Source organism: Temnothorax americanus, unplaced genomic scaffold (genome assembly GCF_048541705.1).
Source record: "Temnothorax americanus isolate GAGA-0224 unplaced genomic scaffold, ASM4854170v1 Scaffold8, whole genome shotgun sequence".
Taxonomy (NCBI): domain Eukaryota; kingdom Metazoa; phylum Arthropoda; class Insecta; order Hymenoptera; family Formicidae; genus Temnothorax; species Temnothorax americanus.
In genome coordinates, this window is record NW_027509802.1 from 1,047,259 (window position 1) to 1,063,827 (window position 16,569).

General features: G+C 39.1%; 2 protein-coding genes and 2 long non-coding RNA genes across 5 annotated transcripts; 2 read left to right on the forward strand and 2 right to left on the reverse strand.

Moving 5' to 3' along the window:
• Positions 1 to 734: 734 nt before the first annotated feature.
• Positions 735 to 1,124, reverse strand: LOC143907266 (uncharacterized). The gene is made up of 2 exons (XR_013259813.1): positions 913 to 1,124; positions 735 to 843 (listed from the first exon to the last, which is right to left on the reverse strand). It is a non-coding gene; the product is annotated as an uncharacterized LOC143907266 (long non-coding RNA).
• Positions 1,125 to 7,688: 6,564 nt separating this feature from the next.
• On the forward strand, positions 7,689 to 8,090 carry LOC143907068 (uncharacterized). Its single transcript, XR_013259709.1, has 2 exons — positions 7,689 to 7,912; positions 7,982 to 8,090. It is a non-coding gene; the product is annotated as an uncharacterized LOC143907068 (long non-coding RNA).
• An 8-nt stretch (positions 8,091 to 8,098) lies between these two features.
• LOC143907067 (U6 snRNA-associated Sm-like protein LSm4) lies at positions 8,099 to 9,836 on the forward strand. Its single transcript, XM_077423581.1, has 5 exons — positions 8,099 to 8,225; positions 8,305 to 8,346; positions 8,446 to 8,544; positions 9,106 to 9,283; positions 9,552 to 9,836. Exons 1-5 carry the CDS (start codon positions 8,223 to 8,225, stop codon positions 9,650 to 9,652), a joined length of 423 nt encoding a protein of 140 aa, XP_077279707.1. The 5' UTR covers positions 8,099 to 8,222; the 3' UTR covers positions 9,653 to 9,836.
• Positions 9,837 to 10,408: 572 nt separating this feature from the next.
• Positions 10,409 to 16,411, reverse strand: Hel25e (ATP-dependent RNA helicase 25E). 2 transcript variants are annotated; one of them, XM_077423564.1, is made up of 11 exons: positions 16,259 to 16,411; positions 15,054 to 15,286; positions 14,622 to 14,842; positions 14,144 to 14,327; positions 13,822 to 13,940; positions 12,021 to 12,152; positions 11,505 to 11,651; positions 11,244 to 11,381; positions 10,891 to 11,008; positions 10,740 to 10,799; positions 10,409 to 10,652 (listed from the first exon to the last, which is right to left on the reverse strand). In XM_077423564.1, exons 2-10 carry the CDS (start codon positions 15,253 to 15,255, stop codon positions 10,786 to 10,788), a joined length of 1,275 nt encoding a protein of 424 aa, XP_077279690.1. In that variant the 5' UTR covers positions 15,256 to 15,286; positions 16,259 to 16,411; the 3' UTR covers positions 10,409 to 10,652; positions 10,740 to 10,785. The 2 variants fall into 2 exon arrangements, with proteins under 2 accessions (XP_077279690.1, XP_077279689.1); XM_077423563.1 differs by lacking the exon at positions 16,259 to 16,411 and adding an exon at positions 15,780 to 15,801.
• Positions 16,412 to 16,569: the final 158 nt, after the last annotated feature.

Here is a 16,569-nt window from a genome sequence, read left to right on the forward strand (position 1 = left end):
TAGTTTATCATCGCGGCGATCGCGCGCAGATGATGAAATTTCGATATGATATCGATAAATGTGAATGAGTACGTTTTTTTAGATATATATATATATATATTAATATGTAATCTGTCATTTTAATCTCTCCATTCGTATTCAGTATTCGAAAAATGTAGATAAGATGGGAAACATATTTGTCTGAAAATAAAATTTTGTTATTGTCTTTTAAGAGGTAACAAGTTTTAAAAAAAGAGCCCTATGACACAAAATTGAAATATATTAGTAATGCTAAATATGTATATTTGATAATTGTACTATTATCAAAGATTAAATATATGTATATGATAAAAATTTGTATTGCGTTGATGACTAAGTGCGCTGATAAACGCATCCTTAGATTCGAAGTTAAGGCTTTCTAGTTTATCATTGTAGTACGCGCGCGCTGGCCGATACATACAATAAAAATGCAAGATAAAATCTTTTTCGTGGAAACAAACGTGTGCTGAAAAATGCACGTGTCATTTAAAAGCGCTTTTTGCATTATTTCATGTGTATTATTCTATACATTATATTAAAAGTACAAGTATAATCGATATTTTGAACTGTATAATTCGCACGCATGAGTAAAATACGAGCGGTGCAACCGTAATATTCTTATGCGATTGATAATACGGCCATGATTGCGCGCCGTGTTGCAGCCATGCCATTTTAGACCAGGGGCTCCATCGCTCACTGTAGAACACCTCTATGAAGTTGGCCGGACAACTTCAACGTATCGAACTTTCATTAATTGGAATCGATTGGTGGTCGTTTGGTGGTCTTTGGTAGTCTAGTCCGATCGTTTGGTGGTTAGTCGTTTTCCTGTAAAATAAAAATAAAATTTCTGGTGTGAAGTTAGCCGGACAATTTTTATTTTTCAACCAATTTAACTTTTTTATAGCTCATTCGACGCGGAATCGTTTGGTGGTCACGAATATAACCGGTAAAACGTTTGGTGGTCAACCGTTTTCCCAGAAAATAAAAAAAACCGTATGCGCATAATGCCGTATTTGGAACAATTGTATTTATCACCCAAATTGACTTTGATAGGGCTCAATCGACGCGGAATCGTTTGGTGGTCACGAATATCGTTATTAAAACGTTTGGTGGTCAATCGTTTTCCTAAGAAATAGAAAAAACCGTACTCTCACGCCATTGGTCGCATGACTCCGTGACGTTAGCTCGGTAATTTGATGGATAAACATTATTTATCAATCAAATTGACTTCCATACGGCTCAATCGACGCGGAATCGTTTGGTGGTCGCGAATATAATCAGTAAAACGTTTGGTGGTCAACCGCTTTCCCAGAAAAAAGGAAAAACCGTATGCTCACGCCATTGGTCGTATGACCCTGTGCTATTAGTCAGAAAAATTGTATTTGTCACCCAAATTGACTTTGATAGGGTTCAATCGACGCGGAATCGTTTGGTGGTCACGAATATTGTCATTAAAACGTTTGGTGGTAAATCGTTTTCCTAAGAAATAGAAAAAACCGTACTCTCACGCCATTGGTCGCATGACTCCGTGACGTTAGCTCGGTAATTTGATGGATAAACATTATTTATCAATCAAATTGACTTCCATACGGCTCAATCGACGCGGAATCGTTTGGTGGTCGCGAATATAATCACTAAAACGTTTGGTGGTCAACCGTTTTCCCAGAAAAGAAGAAAAACCGTATGCTCACGCCATTGGTCGTATGACTCTGTGCTATTAGTCAGAAAAATTGTATTTGGCACCCAAATTAACTTTGATAGGGCTCAATCGACGCGGAATCGTTTGGTGGTCACGAATATTGTCATTAAAACGTTTGGTGGTAAATCGTTTTCCTAAGAAATAGAAAAAACCGTACTCTCACGCCATTGGTCGCATGACTCCGTGACGTTAGCTCGGTAATTTGATGGATAAACATTATTTATCAATCAAATTGACTTCCATACGGCTCAATCGACGCGGAATCGTTTGGTGGTCACCAATATAATCACTAAAACGTTTGGTGGTCAACCGTTTTCCCAGAAAAGAAGAAAAACCGTATGCTCACGCCATTGGTCGTATGACTCTGTGCTATTAGTCAGAAAAATTGTATTTGTCACCCAAATTGACTTTGATAGGGCTCAATCGACGCGGAATCGTTTGGTGGTCACGAATATTGTCATTAAAACGTTTGGTGGTAAATCGTTTTCCTAAGAAATAGAAAAAACCGTACTCTCACGCCATTGGTCGCATGACTCCGTGACGTTAGCTCGGTAATTTGATGGATAAACATTATTTATCAATCAAATTGACTTCCATACGGCTCAATCGACGCGGAATCGTTTGGTGGTCGCGAATATAATCACTAAAACGTTTGGTGGTCAACCGTTTTCCCAGAAAAGAAGAAAAACCGTATGCTCACGCCATTGGTCGTATGACTCTGTGCTATTAGTCAGAAAAATTGTATTTGGCACCCAAATTAACTTTGATAGGGCTCAATCGACGCGGAATCGTTTGGTGGTCACGAATATTGTCATTAAAACGTTTGGTGGTAAATCGTTTTCCTAAGAAATAGAAAAAACCGTACTCTCACGCCATTGGTCGCATGACTCCGTGACGTTAGCTCGGTAATTTGATGAATAAACATTATTTATCAATCAAATTGACTTCCATACGGCTCAATCGACGCGGAATCGTTTGGTGGTCACGAATATAATCACTAAAACGTTTGGTGGTCAACCGTTTTCCCAGAAAAGAAGAAAAACCGTATGCTCACGCCATTGGTCGTATGACTCTGTGCTATTAGTCAGAAAAATTGTATTTGGCACCCAAATTAACTTTGATAGGGCTCAATCGACGCGGAATCGTTTGGTGGTCACGAATATTGTCATTAAAACGTTTGGTGGTAAATCGTTTTCCTAAGAAATAGAAAAAACCGTACTCTCACGCCATTGGTCGCATGACTCCGTGACGTTAGCTCGGTAATTTGATGGATAAACATTATTTATCAATCAAATGGACTTCCATACGGCTCAATCGACGCGGAATCGTTTGGTGGTCGCGAATATAATCAGTAAAACGTTTGGTGGTCAACCGCTTTCCCAGAAAAAAGGAAAAACCGTATGCTCACGCCATTGGTCGTATGACCCTGTGCTATTAGTCAGAAAAATTGTATTTGTCACCCAAATTGACTTTGATAGGGTTCAATCGACGCGGAATCGTTTGGTGGTCACGAATATTGTCATTAAAACGTTTGGTGGTAAATCGTTTTCCTAAGAAATAGAAAAAACCGTACTCTCACGCCATTGGTCGCATGACTCCGTGACGTTAGCTCGGTAATTTGATGGATAAACATTATTTATCAATCAAATTGACTTTCATACGGCTCAATCGACGCGGAATCGTTTGGTGGTCACGAATATAATCAGTAAAACGTTTGGTGGTCAACCGTTTTCCCAGAAAAAAGGAAAAACCGTATGCTCACGCCATTGGTCGTATGACTCTGTGCTATTAGTCAGAAAAATTGTATTTGTCACCCAAATTGACTTTGATAGGGCTCAATCGACGCGGAATCGTTTGGTGGTCACGAATATTGTCATTAAAACATTTGGTGGTCAACCGTTTTCCTAAGAAATAGAAAAAACCGTACTCTCACGCCATTGGTCGCATGACTCCGTGACGTTAGCTCGGTAATTTGATGGATAAACATTATTTATCAATCAAATTGACTTCCATACGGCTCAATCGACGCGGAATCGTTTGGTGGTCGCGAATATAATCACTAAAACGTTTGGTGGTCAACCGTTTTCCCAGAAAAGAAGAAAAACCGTATGCTCACGCCATTGGTCGTATGACTCTGTGCTATTAGTCAGAAAAATTGTATTTGGCACCCAAATTAACTTTGATAGGGCTCAATCGACGCGGAATCGTTTGGTGGTCACGAATATTGTCATTAAAACGTTTGGTGGTAAATCGTTTTCCTAAGAAATAGAAAAAACCGTACTCTCACGCCATTGGTCGCATGACTCCGTGACGTTAGCTCGGTAATTTGATGAATAAACATTATTTATCAATCAAATTGACTTCCATACGGCTCAATCGACGCGGAATCGTTTGGTGGTCACGAATATAATCACTAAAACGTTTGGTGGTCAACCGTTTTCCCAGAAAAGAAGACGGCCGGAGCAATAACTTACTGGCCGATTCACATCGCATAAATAATGTTTATTCATCAAATTACCGAGCTAACGTCACGGAGTCATGCGACCAATGGCGTGAGAGTACGGTTTTATCTATTTCTTAGGAAAACGATCGACCACCAAACGTTTTAATGACGATATTCGTGACCACCAAACGATTCCGCGTCGATTGAGCCGTATGAAAGTCAATTTGATTGATAAATAATGTTTATCTCTCAAATTACCGAGCTAACGTCACGGAGTCATGCGACCAATGGCGTGAGAGTACGGTTTTATCTATTTCTTAGGAAAACGATCGACCACCAATCGTTTTAATGACGATATTCGTGACCACCAAACGATTCCGCGTCGATTGAGCCGTATGAAAGTCAATTTGATTGATAAATAATGTTTATCTCTCAAATTACCGAGCTAACGTCACGGAGTCATGCGACCAATGGCGTGAGAGTACGGTTTTATCTATTTCTTAGGAAAACGATCGACCACCAAACGTTTTAATGACGATATTCGTGACCACCAAACGATTCCGCGTCGATTGAGCCGTATGAAAGTCAATTTGATTGATAAATAATGTTTATCCCTCAAATTACCGAGCTAACGTCACGAAGTCATACGACCAATGGCGTGAGAGTACGGTTTTATCTATTTCTTAGGAAAAAACGATTGACCACCAAACGTTTTAATGACGATATTCGTGACCACCAAACGATTCCGCGTCGATTGAGCCCTATCAAAGTTAATTTGGGTGCCAAATACAATTTTTCTGACTAATAGCACAGAGTCATACGACCAATGGCGTGAGCATACGGTTTTTCTTCTTTTCTGGGAAAACGGTTGACCACCAAACGTTTTAGTGATTATATTCGTGACCACCAAACGATTCCGCGTCGATTGAGCCGTATGGAAGTCAATTTGATTGATAAATAATGTTTATTCATCAAATTACCGAGCTAACGTCACGGAGTCATGCGACCAATGGCGTGAGAGTACGGTTTTTTCTATTTCTTAGGAAAACGATTTACCACCAAACGTTTTAATGACAATATTCGTGACCACCAAACGATTCCGCGTCGATTGAGCCCTATCAAAGTTAATTTGGGTGCCAAATACAATTTTTCTGACTAATAGCACAGAGTCATACGACCAATGGCGTGAGCATACGGTTTTTCTTCTTTTCTGGGAAAACGGTTGACCACCAAACGTTTTAGTGATTATATTCGCGACCACCAAACGATTCCGCGTCGATTGAGCCGTATGGAAGTCAATTTGATTGATAAATAATGTTTATCCATCAAATTACCGAGCTAACGTCACGGAGTCATGCGACCAATGGCGTGAGAGTACGGTTTTTTCTATTTCTTAGGAAAACGATTTACCACCAAACGTTTTAATGACAATATTCGTGACCACCAAACGATTCCGCGTCGATTGAGCCCTATCAAAGTTAATTTGGGTGCCAAATACAATTTTTCTGACTAATAGCACAGAGTCATACGACCAATGGCGTGAGCATACGGTTTTTCTTCTTTTCTGGGAAAACGGTTGACCACCAAACGTTTTAGTGATTATATTCGCGACCACCAAACGATTCCGCGTCGATTGAGCCGTATGGAAGTCAATTTGATTGATAAATAATGTTTATCCATCAAATTACCGAGCTAACGTCACGGAGTCATGCGACCAATGGCGTGAGAGTACGGTTTTTTCTATTTCTTAGGAAAACGATTTACCACCAAACGTTTTAATGACAATATTCGTGACCACCAAACGATTCCGCGTCGATTGAACCCTATCAAAGTCAATTTGGGTGACAAATACAATTTTTCTGACTAATAGCACAGGGTCATACGACCAATGGCGTGAGCATACGGTTTTTCCTTTTTTCTGGGAAAGCGGTTGACCACCAAACGTTTTACTGATTATATTCGCGACCACCAAACGATTCCGCGTCGATTGAGCCGTATGGAAGTCAATTTGATTGATAAATAATGTTTATCCATCAAATTACCGAGCTAACGTCACGGAGTCATGCGACCAATGGCGTGAGAGTACGGTTTTTTCTATTTCTTAGGAAAACGATTTACCACCAAACGTTTTAATGACAATATTCGTGACCACCAAACGATTCCGCGTCGATTGAGCCCTATCAAAGTTAATTTGGGTGCCAAATACAATTTTTCTGACTAATAGCACAGAGTCATACGACCAATGGCGTGAGCATACGGTTTTTCTTCTTTTCTGGGAAAACGGTTGACCACCAAACGTTTTAGTGATTATATTCGTGACCACCAAACGATTCCGCGTCGATTGAGCCGTATGGAAGTCAATTTGATTGATAAATAATGTTTATCCATCAAATTACCGAGCTAACGTCACGGAGTCATGCGACCAATGGCGTGAGAGTACGGTTTTTTCTATTTCTTAGGAAAACGATTTACCACCAAACGTTTTAATGACAATATTCGTGACCACCAAACGATTCCGCGTCGATTGAGCCCTATCAAAGTTAATTTGGGTGCCAAATACAATTTTTCTGACTAATAGCACAGAGTCATACGACCAATGGCGTGAGCATACGGTTTTTCTTCTTTTCTGGGAAAACGGTTGACCACCAAACGTTTTAGTGATTATATTCGTGACCACCAAACGATTCCGCGTCGATTGAGCCGTATGGAAGTCAATTTGATTGATAAATAATGTTTATTCATCAAATTACCGAGCTAACGTCACGGAGTCATGCGACCAATGGCGTGAGAGTACGGTTTTTTCTATTTCTTAGGAAAACGATTTACCACCAAACGTTTTAATGACAATATTCGTGACCACCAAACGATTCCGCGTCGATTGAGCCCTATCAAAGTTAATTTGGGTGCCAAATACAATTTTTCTGACTAATAGCACAGAGTCATACGACCAATGGCGTGAGCATACGGTTTTTCTTCTTTTCTGGGAAAACGGTTGACCACCAAACGTTTTAGTGATTATATTCGCGACCACCAAACGATTCCGCGTCGATTGAGCCGTATGGAAGTCAATTTGATTGATAAATAATGTTTATCCATCAAATTACCGAGCTAACGTCACGGAGTCATGCGACCAATGGCGTGAGAGTACGGTTTTTTCTATTTCTTAGGAAAACGATTTACCACCAAACGTTTTAATGACAATATTCGTGACCACCAAACGATTCCGCGTCGATTGAACCCTATCAAAGTCAATTTGGGTGACAAATACAATTTTTCTGACTAATAGCACAGGGTCATACGACCAATGGCGTGAGCATACGGTTTTTCCTTTTTTCTGGGAAAGCGGTTGACCACCAAACGTTTTACTGATTATATTCGTGACCACCAAACGATTCCGCGTCGATTGAGCCGTATGGAAGTCAATTTGATTGATAAATAATGTTTATCCATCAAATTACCGAGCTAACGTCACGGAGTCATGCGACCAATGGCGTGAGAGTACGGTTTTTTCTATTTCTTAGGAAAACGATTGACCACCAAACGTTTTAATAACGATATTCGTGACCACCAAACGATTCCGCGTCGATTGAGCCCTATCAAAGTCAATTTGGGTGATAAATACAATTGTTCCAAATACGGCATTATGCGCATACGGTTTTTTTTATTTTCTGGGAAAACGGTTGACCACCAAACGTTTTACCGGTTATATTCGTGACCACCAAACGATTCCGCGTCGAATGAGCTATAAAAAAGTTAAATTGGTTGAAAAATAAAAATTGTCCGGCTAACTTCACACCAGAAATTTTATTTTTATTTTACAGGAAAACGACTAACCACCAAACGATCGGACTAGACTACCAAAGACCACCAAACGACCACCAATCGATTCCAATTAATGAAAGTTCGATACGTTGAAGTTGTCCGGCCAACTTCATAGAGGTCTGTAGAACTGGCCTGACTGGCCAGCTGGCGCTCGCGAACGATTATTTTCAAATATAATCACTGTTGACACATAACCTCGCATAACCTTCGTGGATAAGTCAGTTTTAATCAATTATAATAATGGTAAGCTTGGTATTTTCATTACGATTCAAGAGCCGGCTTTGCACGTTTAATACGTGTTATATTTAACTTTTTTTTCCAGTTACCTCTGACTTTGCTGAAAACAGCGCAAAACCACCCCATGGTAGGTTCCTGAATTTGTCTGTAATATCTTTCGAAGACAAACGTTTAAAGAGTCTTCGCACATTGCTACATTGTAATTCAACCAAGTCTTTTATCGCAGTTGGTGGAGCTGAAAAACGGGGAGACGTACAACGGCCACTTAGTCAGCTGCGACAACTGGATGAACATAAACCTCAGAGAGGTTATATGCACTTCGAGGGTAAGCACTTTACCGTGTGCGCGTTGATTCTAGAAAAGCCCCTTGTTTGTCTCACCATTGGCGTCGTTAGCTATAAATTTTTGGCACTTTGGAAACTGAAGAAAAAAATAAGACAAATATATAAGTAAGAAATAAAAGAAATACAGTGTTTAAAGTATAACTTGTTAGGGTAGATTTTCAGACTATGCGTGCAGACATTACTTTAATTTACTCATGAATTATCGTATATTTATGTGTACATTAGGAGGGATGCGTCCCTCTCGTTCTCCCTTCACCGCTAACGATTCCTGAGCTCAAGTTTAATTAGATCTGTGAAGTAACTAGAAAGATTGCGTCGGAACGAGACGATTGAAATGGTTTCTTTCGCGATATAAAACTTATTATTGGTATATATTGGATACTTAAATATTGTTGCGTCTAGTATATATGCTGGTATATAGACATTTACTTCATATATCTTACTTTTTTTTATCGGAAGTATTTTTAGTTGTAATTCAGTAGTCCTAGAAAAGCGTTAAGCTATAAAAGTCTTGACTCGTTAAAATCTGTCGATTGTATTAGGATGGAGACAAGTTCTGGAGGATGCCGGAATGCTATATAAGAGGCAGCACAATAAAGTATTTGAGAATTCCTGACGAAGTGATAGACATGGTGAAGGAAGATATACAGATGAAATCGAGGGGTCGCGGCGAGATGAAGGGTCGAGGCCAGAATCAGAGGGGCCGCGGTGGTAGTAGAGGTAACGATCTTGCTTTATGAAATTATAAACTCTATCTAGGGACCGTCTCTAAGCGTGCCTTTTCCAAACTGTTGATTTTTGAGTAATTTTTTCTCTCGACAAAAATGTCAAAATATTTCGTGGTTTATAAACTATAAGTAGCTGAAAATGAAGGGCTTTCTGAAAACCAAACATTGAAAGGACAAGTAAATGAGATCGTGAAGATAATGATCAATGAGAATCTGATCTTTAGAGTAGTTCGTTGATCGTTGTTCGCTATACGTTGCAGGTACCTTCGGCAGAGGAGGAAGAGGTCCAGCACCGTTGGGTCGTGGAAGTGGTGGCACACAAGTCGGCAATAAATCACAAAATAAACCGAGACCTAAGTGAATCTAAATAGTATTTTTATTCAATTTCGGTTGCATCCATCTAACAGATACCTCAAAAATATTAATCTTCCGTAGTGAAGAGTCGTCACTATCGAATACCTTAATTGTTTCATATAATTTTATATGTACATATAAAATTAATATCTCGATTTTATGATTACTAAAAAAGCACATTGCGTTTATGTCACGAATGACTTAGTTCTACGTACATTTCTTACATTACCGTAAAAACTATATGTTCTATACTATATTTTTTTTTATTAAGGATCTGTATTTGTTTTCTATTAAGGATGCACTTTACAAAAAATCTTTCTCGTTGAACCCCTTTTTGCAAATTGCATTAGTTATATAAAAGATCTTTGTTTTTTGTTGTTGTAAGAGTTACAGAGCCGTTAGAACAAAACTAACGATGCACGATATGCAACTCTGCACGATTAATTTCAGAAAAAATCATGTTCCAGTATACGTGAATATTTTTGTAAACGACGAAATGTATCTTGGTTTAGTTAGTCACTTCATACCGAAGTTGGAAAAATTTAACTTATCTTCAATTGTTACCTTTAAACTATCAGGAAAGTTATCATCTATTGTAAGAAATAAATTTGCGTTTATAAAAGGAATTTTTTATTTTGGTCGTTCACGTTCTTACAGGATTATATAACGACTCTCTTTCACTCTCACTCTCTTTCTCTCTCTTTGAAATATATCTACTATACAGAGCACTTAGTTTCTAAGAAATGGAATAAGACATGTAATATACATTTTCATCAATAGCTTTTATTGTATGGCTGTCAGAATAGCTATGATTAGATTAGTATTATTATTATGGTACGATTACGTCAATCGATCATATATAGTGTTCGATATCATTAAGAAGAGCGGATAAACTTATACAAAACACGACTTTTTGCAGTGAATGCAAAATATTACTTTTTTTTTATATATCGTAATTATTATTTGGTGCCCATCCTTGTGTTATGAATAGGTGGAATAAGACGTTACTGCAAACAAAAAAAAAGAATGAATTATTTAAATAGAGTTCTATAAAGATTACTTCATATTTAATCTAACTGATCAAATGTACTCACTTAAATTATGTGCCTTAAAAAATATTGTGACTTAGTGCATTTTAATTCATCGTCCCTCAACTGAAAGTAAAAATATCAGATTAAAATATACTTTTAATACAGCATCGACGGATAACAAGTATAAATTGAGTTTCCGAAAACTTGAACTTACTGTATGAAGCGAGATCGATTTCGTCCGGTAATTCTGTAATATTTACGTCAAACCTTTCTTGAACATCGTTTAATATTTTGGCGTCACTTTCATCGCTCACCAATGTAATAGCAAGACCCTGTAGAACAATCCCAGATGAGTATAATTAGCGATTATGTTGAAAGTTCTAAGATTCAAAATAACTCTGCAGCTCGAATTAATTGCCAATAAAGTCAATATTAATTGCTTCGCTTTTATTTCAATTTTATCAACATAAAATATAACAATTTACATTAAGGAATCTTATAGAGATTCTAAAAATGTTTTTGTTTACACATACATCGTGCTCGAATACTTAATAAATTATTCATTACCTTTGTACCAAAACGACCAGCGCGTGCCACTCTATGCAGGTATGTGTCGGAATCTTCTGGCATGTCATAGTTGAATACAATGTTGACACGTTCTATATCCATACCTCGTCCGAACAAGTTTGTCGCCACTAAGATACGCTGAAAAGGTCATTCATTTTTCAATCACATCTCACATGATCTATTTAATCCGATTTATATTATATATGTCTACATACATAATATAAATCAAACCTCATGGAACTCGAGGCATAAACTACTTACTTTCTGGAAATCTTTGAACTGTTGATATCTGGACAGTCGCTCCTCCTGCGTCATGCCCCGATGAATCCCGATCGCAGGGAAATTCTGTTCCGTCAAAAGTTGCGCTAAAGCCATACATCTTTGTACCGACTTCACAAATATGACAACCTATGCAGAGCAATTATAAGATAAATCGCATTGACAATGGATGCATCCAGGAGCACTGCTGACCCAGTCGTGCTCCTGGATGCACCTAATACCATTGGTGTATCTCGAGAAGAAACAATTCCGACTTAACTTTTCTTTCTGAATATTTTCGTCTCAAAAATACTAAAAATTTATTAAATAAATTTAATGTGCAAACCATTAATAAATTTTGTTAACTAAATACTTGGAAGAATCTTCATCAGAATTGGTGAGTAGTGATAAGATAGTCATCACGGGGTGGTAAGAAAACTTGTATCGTCACGTAAAGATTCTCCGCGATAAGGAAAATGTGCACATCCACCGTAGATTGTCCCCAATTTGCAAACAAACCTGATTAAACTCAAGAACGTCAAGTAGTTCAAACAACTTCTTGTTCTTCTCGTTCTCCTTCAATTTAACGTAATGTTGCTGGAGACCGTTCAAAGTGAGCTTTGCCTCGTCATCGACATAGACCTCCATGGGCTGCACAAAGAATGTTATCTCATAAAACAAACAAATCCATGAAACAAGTTATAGTGCCTAACATGTAATTCTCAGGCTGCAGGCTATTGCGGGTATCCGTAGTCATGATGTCGTTTTTCGCCGTCCAACAGTCGAATGTAATCGAATGTATGAAGGGACGTTCGTTCAAAAACCAGTAAAAAAAAAAAAAAAAAAAAGAAAACCAAAGTGATACTATTCCTTGAAGCAACTCATTTGTAAGAATAAAAAGTTGGCGTTTTATAAATATTTTAAGCAACACAAAAAAAATAAAGACAAAATTAAAAACCATCTCTTTTCTTTTAAATATAAACTTCCAAGTATTTTTTTTTTCTTCCTTCGGAGATGGATTCGTTAGATTCGAAAAGTTACCGTATACGTCCATAAATATCGAAAGTCCCAGCAAGAAAGACTCCCGCATTTCAGTAGCGGAGTATAATCGTCGAGCGTGATTAGTCATACAGATTACATACGGTCCGGCGACCTCCATCTCTGGGTAGTGACAACAATGAAAACTCAGCAGTTCGCCCCAACTGAACTTAAGAAGGCGGCACTCATGACAGAGAACGTTCGGTCACATCCGCTGGCCACTCGATGCCAAAATCTCTTCTCCAAAATTTCTGGCACACCAAGAAGATGCCCAGAATCGACTCGCATTACTCTGGTTGGTATAGACGCTCGGCTTTTTCACCTCCGGTAATCCGCTAAGCCGCGACCCCGACTTCCGTCACTCGTGCGAAATAAAGAGCGCGATTCACGATACACGAAGATTCGCGTTTTAGCTTTCGCGTGATTTTAACGGCTCTCTACGACACGAAATCGCTCGATTTGTGCACGGCACTTGCATCCTTAACTTCACTCGTACTAAAAGACCGTAATCGAAATCTTTGCACGAGATAAGAAGACTAATGCAATGTATTTTTAATTTGCGATCGAATGAACGCGAACACGATAGAGCTATGCTACGCTTGCATTTTATATTTCTTTTCCCTAACTAATCCTAATCATTCCCGAGTATCCTCTTGCATCTTCTTTCTTGCGCTCTTCTGTCTTCAGGTTGTCTTCAAGTCTTCTTGGCCCCCCACCCTCTCAATAGCAGGCAAATCATACAGATTCTAATTCTAATCCTCTGATTACTCACAAGAACGTAGAAATATTTCATATCCCTATCTCTCTCTCCCCCCTCCCCTTATATTTCCTGACATCAATATCTTTATACCGTGTTGTCCCTTGAATATGCGTAGTAACTAGCAAATTAAAGGACTTTATTATCGACTGGTACTCTATTTCGGACCGTGTTTTGAACGACTGAAGACTCGATTTTAGACAAAGATTCTTCCCCTTCATATGCATATGCGGATGACGTGACACATCCAGAATGTTTAGACTCGGAATCGGAATCGGAAGGAGTAGCGAGATATTATGTTGGACACGAGTGTCAAGCATATGACTGCGCCGTTTATCGAACGAGATTAATTTTTTTTTAAACTCGGTACTCGTTTCTTCAAAGCGCCGTCTAAGTTGTCTAACCCGCGGATGCGCCGATATTGATATTTATAGCGTGGCCTGAGCTTTGTCCTGGGCACGAATATGCCAATGAGGTAGGAGCAATTGCAGTAGATCGAAGTGAAGAGGAAGATTGTGTAATTACATCTTGCATGAACTTTTTGCAGACAGGACGTATCTCCTTGGACAGGGTGGCACTGAACATCATGACTTGCTTGCTGTGCGGTGTGCTTCTGAATATTTCCTGTACGTCCCGGCGCATATCTGTAACAGCAATGCGACATAACCAATTATTTATCAATCAAAACGAAAGGTCAAATGTAGAGTAAATTTTGAAGAATCGCTCAGTTAATAGTGGGTAGTGGAAAATGTAGTCATCATGATGAATTAAGATTGTTTCATACATCATGTAGATTCTTCTCGATAAAATATTCTTTTTTGAAATTGGCGAGTTGTTTATGACGAACCTAATAATTCAAGCATTTTGTCGCATTCGTCCAGTATAAAGTGTTTCAGGTGTTTCAGATTCAGTTTCTTGTTCCGTACAAGGGCGAGGATACGACCGGGAGTGCCGACAACGATATGAGGACATACAGTTTTCAAGACTTCTTCATCTTTCTGGATAGGTAAACCACCGAAAAATACGCCAACCTGTAATAAAAGAAATTTTGTCTCAGACTAAAAAGATATAAACCTTTATATATTTTTATGATAGTACAGAAAACATCGAATCCATTAAAAGGTAAAAATATACTGTTGTGACAAGTTCATTGAAAGTTGTTTAACGTAGAAAGTATATGTAAAATATTTTTATAATTAAAGAATTTATGTATATATATTAATATAAAATTTTGTAAAATAGAAACTTGTGTAAAAAATCTCAATATTCATTATTCTACTTATTTGTACGTAGCGCGCACAGAATGAAGACTTTGCGAAACTTACCTTTACATGTGGCATGTACTTGCTAAACCTTTCGTATTCTTTACTGATTTGGAAAGCCAATTCTCGAGTATGACACATTACTAAGACGTAGACTTGATTCTCCGTTAATTCCAGCTGTTGAAGAGTAGCTAATACAAATACGGCTGTTTTCCCCATACCCGATTTCGCTTGACACAGTATATCCATGCCAAGAACCGCTTGAGGGATACATTCGTGTTGCACTGTAAGCAGCAAATATTTATATACCGTTAATTTATTATACAAAAAGTATCGCACAGTTAAAAATAGAATGAGACAGAATACATCAGAAATGCTTATTTCGATCAAAAAAATTTCAGTTGTCCCTATCTAGCATTAAAGATATTCATCACCTGTACGTCTGAATAAGCAAAGATAAAAAATAGAAATTGTTACAATGAGACGGTCATTCACCTTCGGATGGGTGTTCAAAGCCACAGTCGACAATGGCACGAAGAATCTCCGGCTTGAGAAGGAAGTCTCTAAACCCACTGCTGTGAATAGAGACATACGTGCCCTTCACCTCCTTCTTGGCGGGAACATCTCCGCTTCCGTCGACTACCTGCTCAGTCTGTTCCTCATCTTCGTAATCCAGAAGATCATCGTTATCCGCCATTGTAGCCTGGATAATCGCTTCGATAGAATCACTAAAATTGAGACAAAATTTGCGATGCAACAATGCAAATCATAGAAAATACTCGACTTATAATAGGAAATCAAAGTTACTACAAATAAAATAGGAAGAAGAGAAGAAGAGGGATCGAGTTTCACAAATTAACTCCCTCTTTTCTTCATTTTCCATGTATATTCTTAGCACAAATATAACAAATGTACATACATAATAAATTATACATTAAGTATATACATATCACACATAATTAAGCAAGAATGTATAAAAAAAATATAAACATCCGAAATCGAGTATATAAGAATATCAAAAATAAAATAAGCACATAAATTAATTCAAATTATATAAAAATTATTCACACGCACAAAACGAATCAATCTACTTGTTCAAGGCTCGCAACGCGAATCATCACTGAAAATTTGCAACAAAGATATAAATTTGCTAAATCAACATTTATATTTCGATCATATAGGACCCGTTTTCCATAAATAACGCCACGGCGAGTTACCTACGCGATCATAAATACACGTGTTATTACCGCCGCAAATATATCGGTCCGAAAATAACGATTTCGCGGAGAAGCGTTCGCGTAATGGCGGTCGCCTCCAAAGTCCAACGCTTCGCGCCAACGGGGACCGGTCGGTCCGCGGAAGCCGCGCGGAATCGGAACAATCGCGAAACGTAGGGGGTCGGCGACGAGACCGCGGCGGCGGGGTGCGGACACGCTTGTCCCGCGCGATATATTTCCAAGTTTATCGGGAATCGGCGGCGCCACGCGACGCCGAGATCCGAGATGCCAGTCGTTCGCGCGCGTCCCGAGGATGATCCGGCGACCCAGCGGCTGCACTTACGGACGCGAGCGCGGCGAAAATACGGAATCCCGCCGACGATCGGAGACACGCGGAATATTATTTCGTGCATTTCGCGAACGGATCGCTTTTTCATTGACGACGACGACGCGGATTACAACGGCGCGTTCCCGATCACTCACCTCCTCGTGATCCCGCGGCGGGCTGCAAGCTGCAAGCCGCAAGTGCAAATTGCTGCAAACGAATCGACGCCACGAAACGAAATGCCTCACAGCAGATGGCACAAGTCGCACTGGGTAGAGCGGCGACATCGGGCGGTACGAGTAATGGCGGATCCACAGCGTAGCGCTCACATCCCACATCCGAGAATGACGCCATATGATTGTCCACGTCGCCGATTGGCCGATACAATATCGGGCAGCCTTCTGATTGGTGTAATACCGGACGCACTCATTGGTTACCGGAGGTCGGAAAGAGTCTTTATATGTTGAGA

Coding starts and splice junctions, on each gene's coding strand:
- LOC143907067 (XM_077423581.1), top strand. Junction 8,545..9,105: donor AGGTTATATGCACTTCGAGG/GTAAGCACTTTA, acceptor CGATTGTATTAG/GATGGAGACAAGTTCTGGAG. Junction 9,284..9,551: donor GGGCCGCGGTGGTAGTAGAG/GTAACGATCTTG, acceptor TATACGTTGCAG/GTACCTTCGGCAGAGGAGGA.
- Hel25e (XM_077423563.1), bottom strand. Junction 11,652..12,020: donor ACGTTCTTGAGTTTAATCAG/GTTTGTTTGCAA, acceptor TGCTCTGCATAG/GTTGTCATATTTGTGAAGTC. Junction 11,009..11,243: donor CTGGTCGTTTTGGTACAAAG/GTAATGAATAAT, acceptor ATTGTTCTACAG/GGTCTTGCTATTACATTGGT.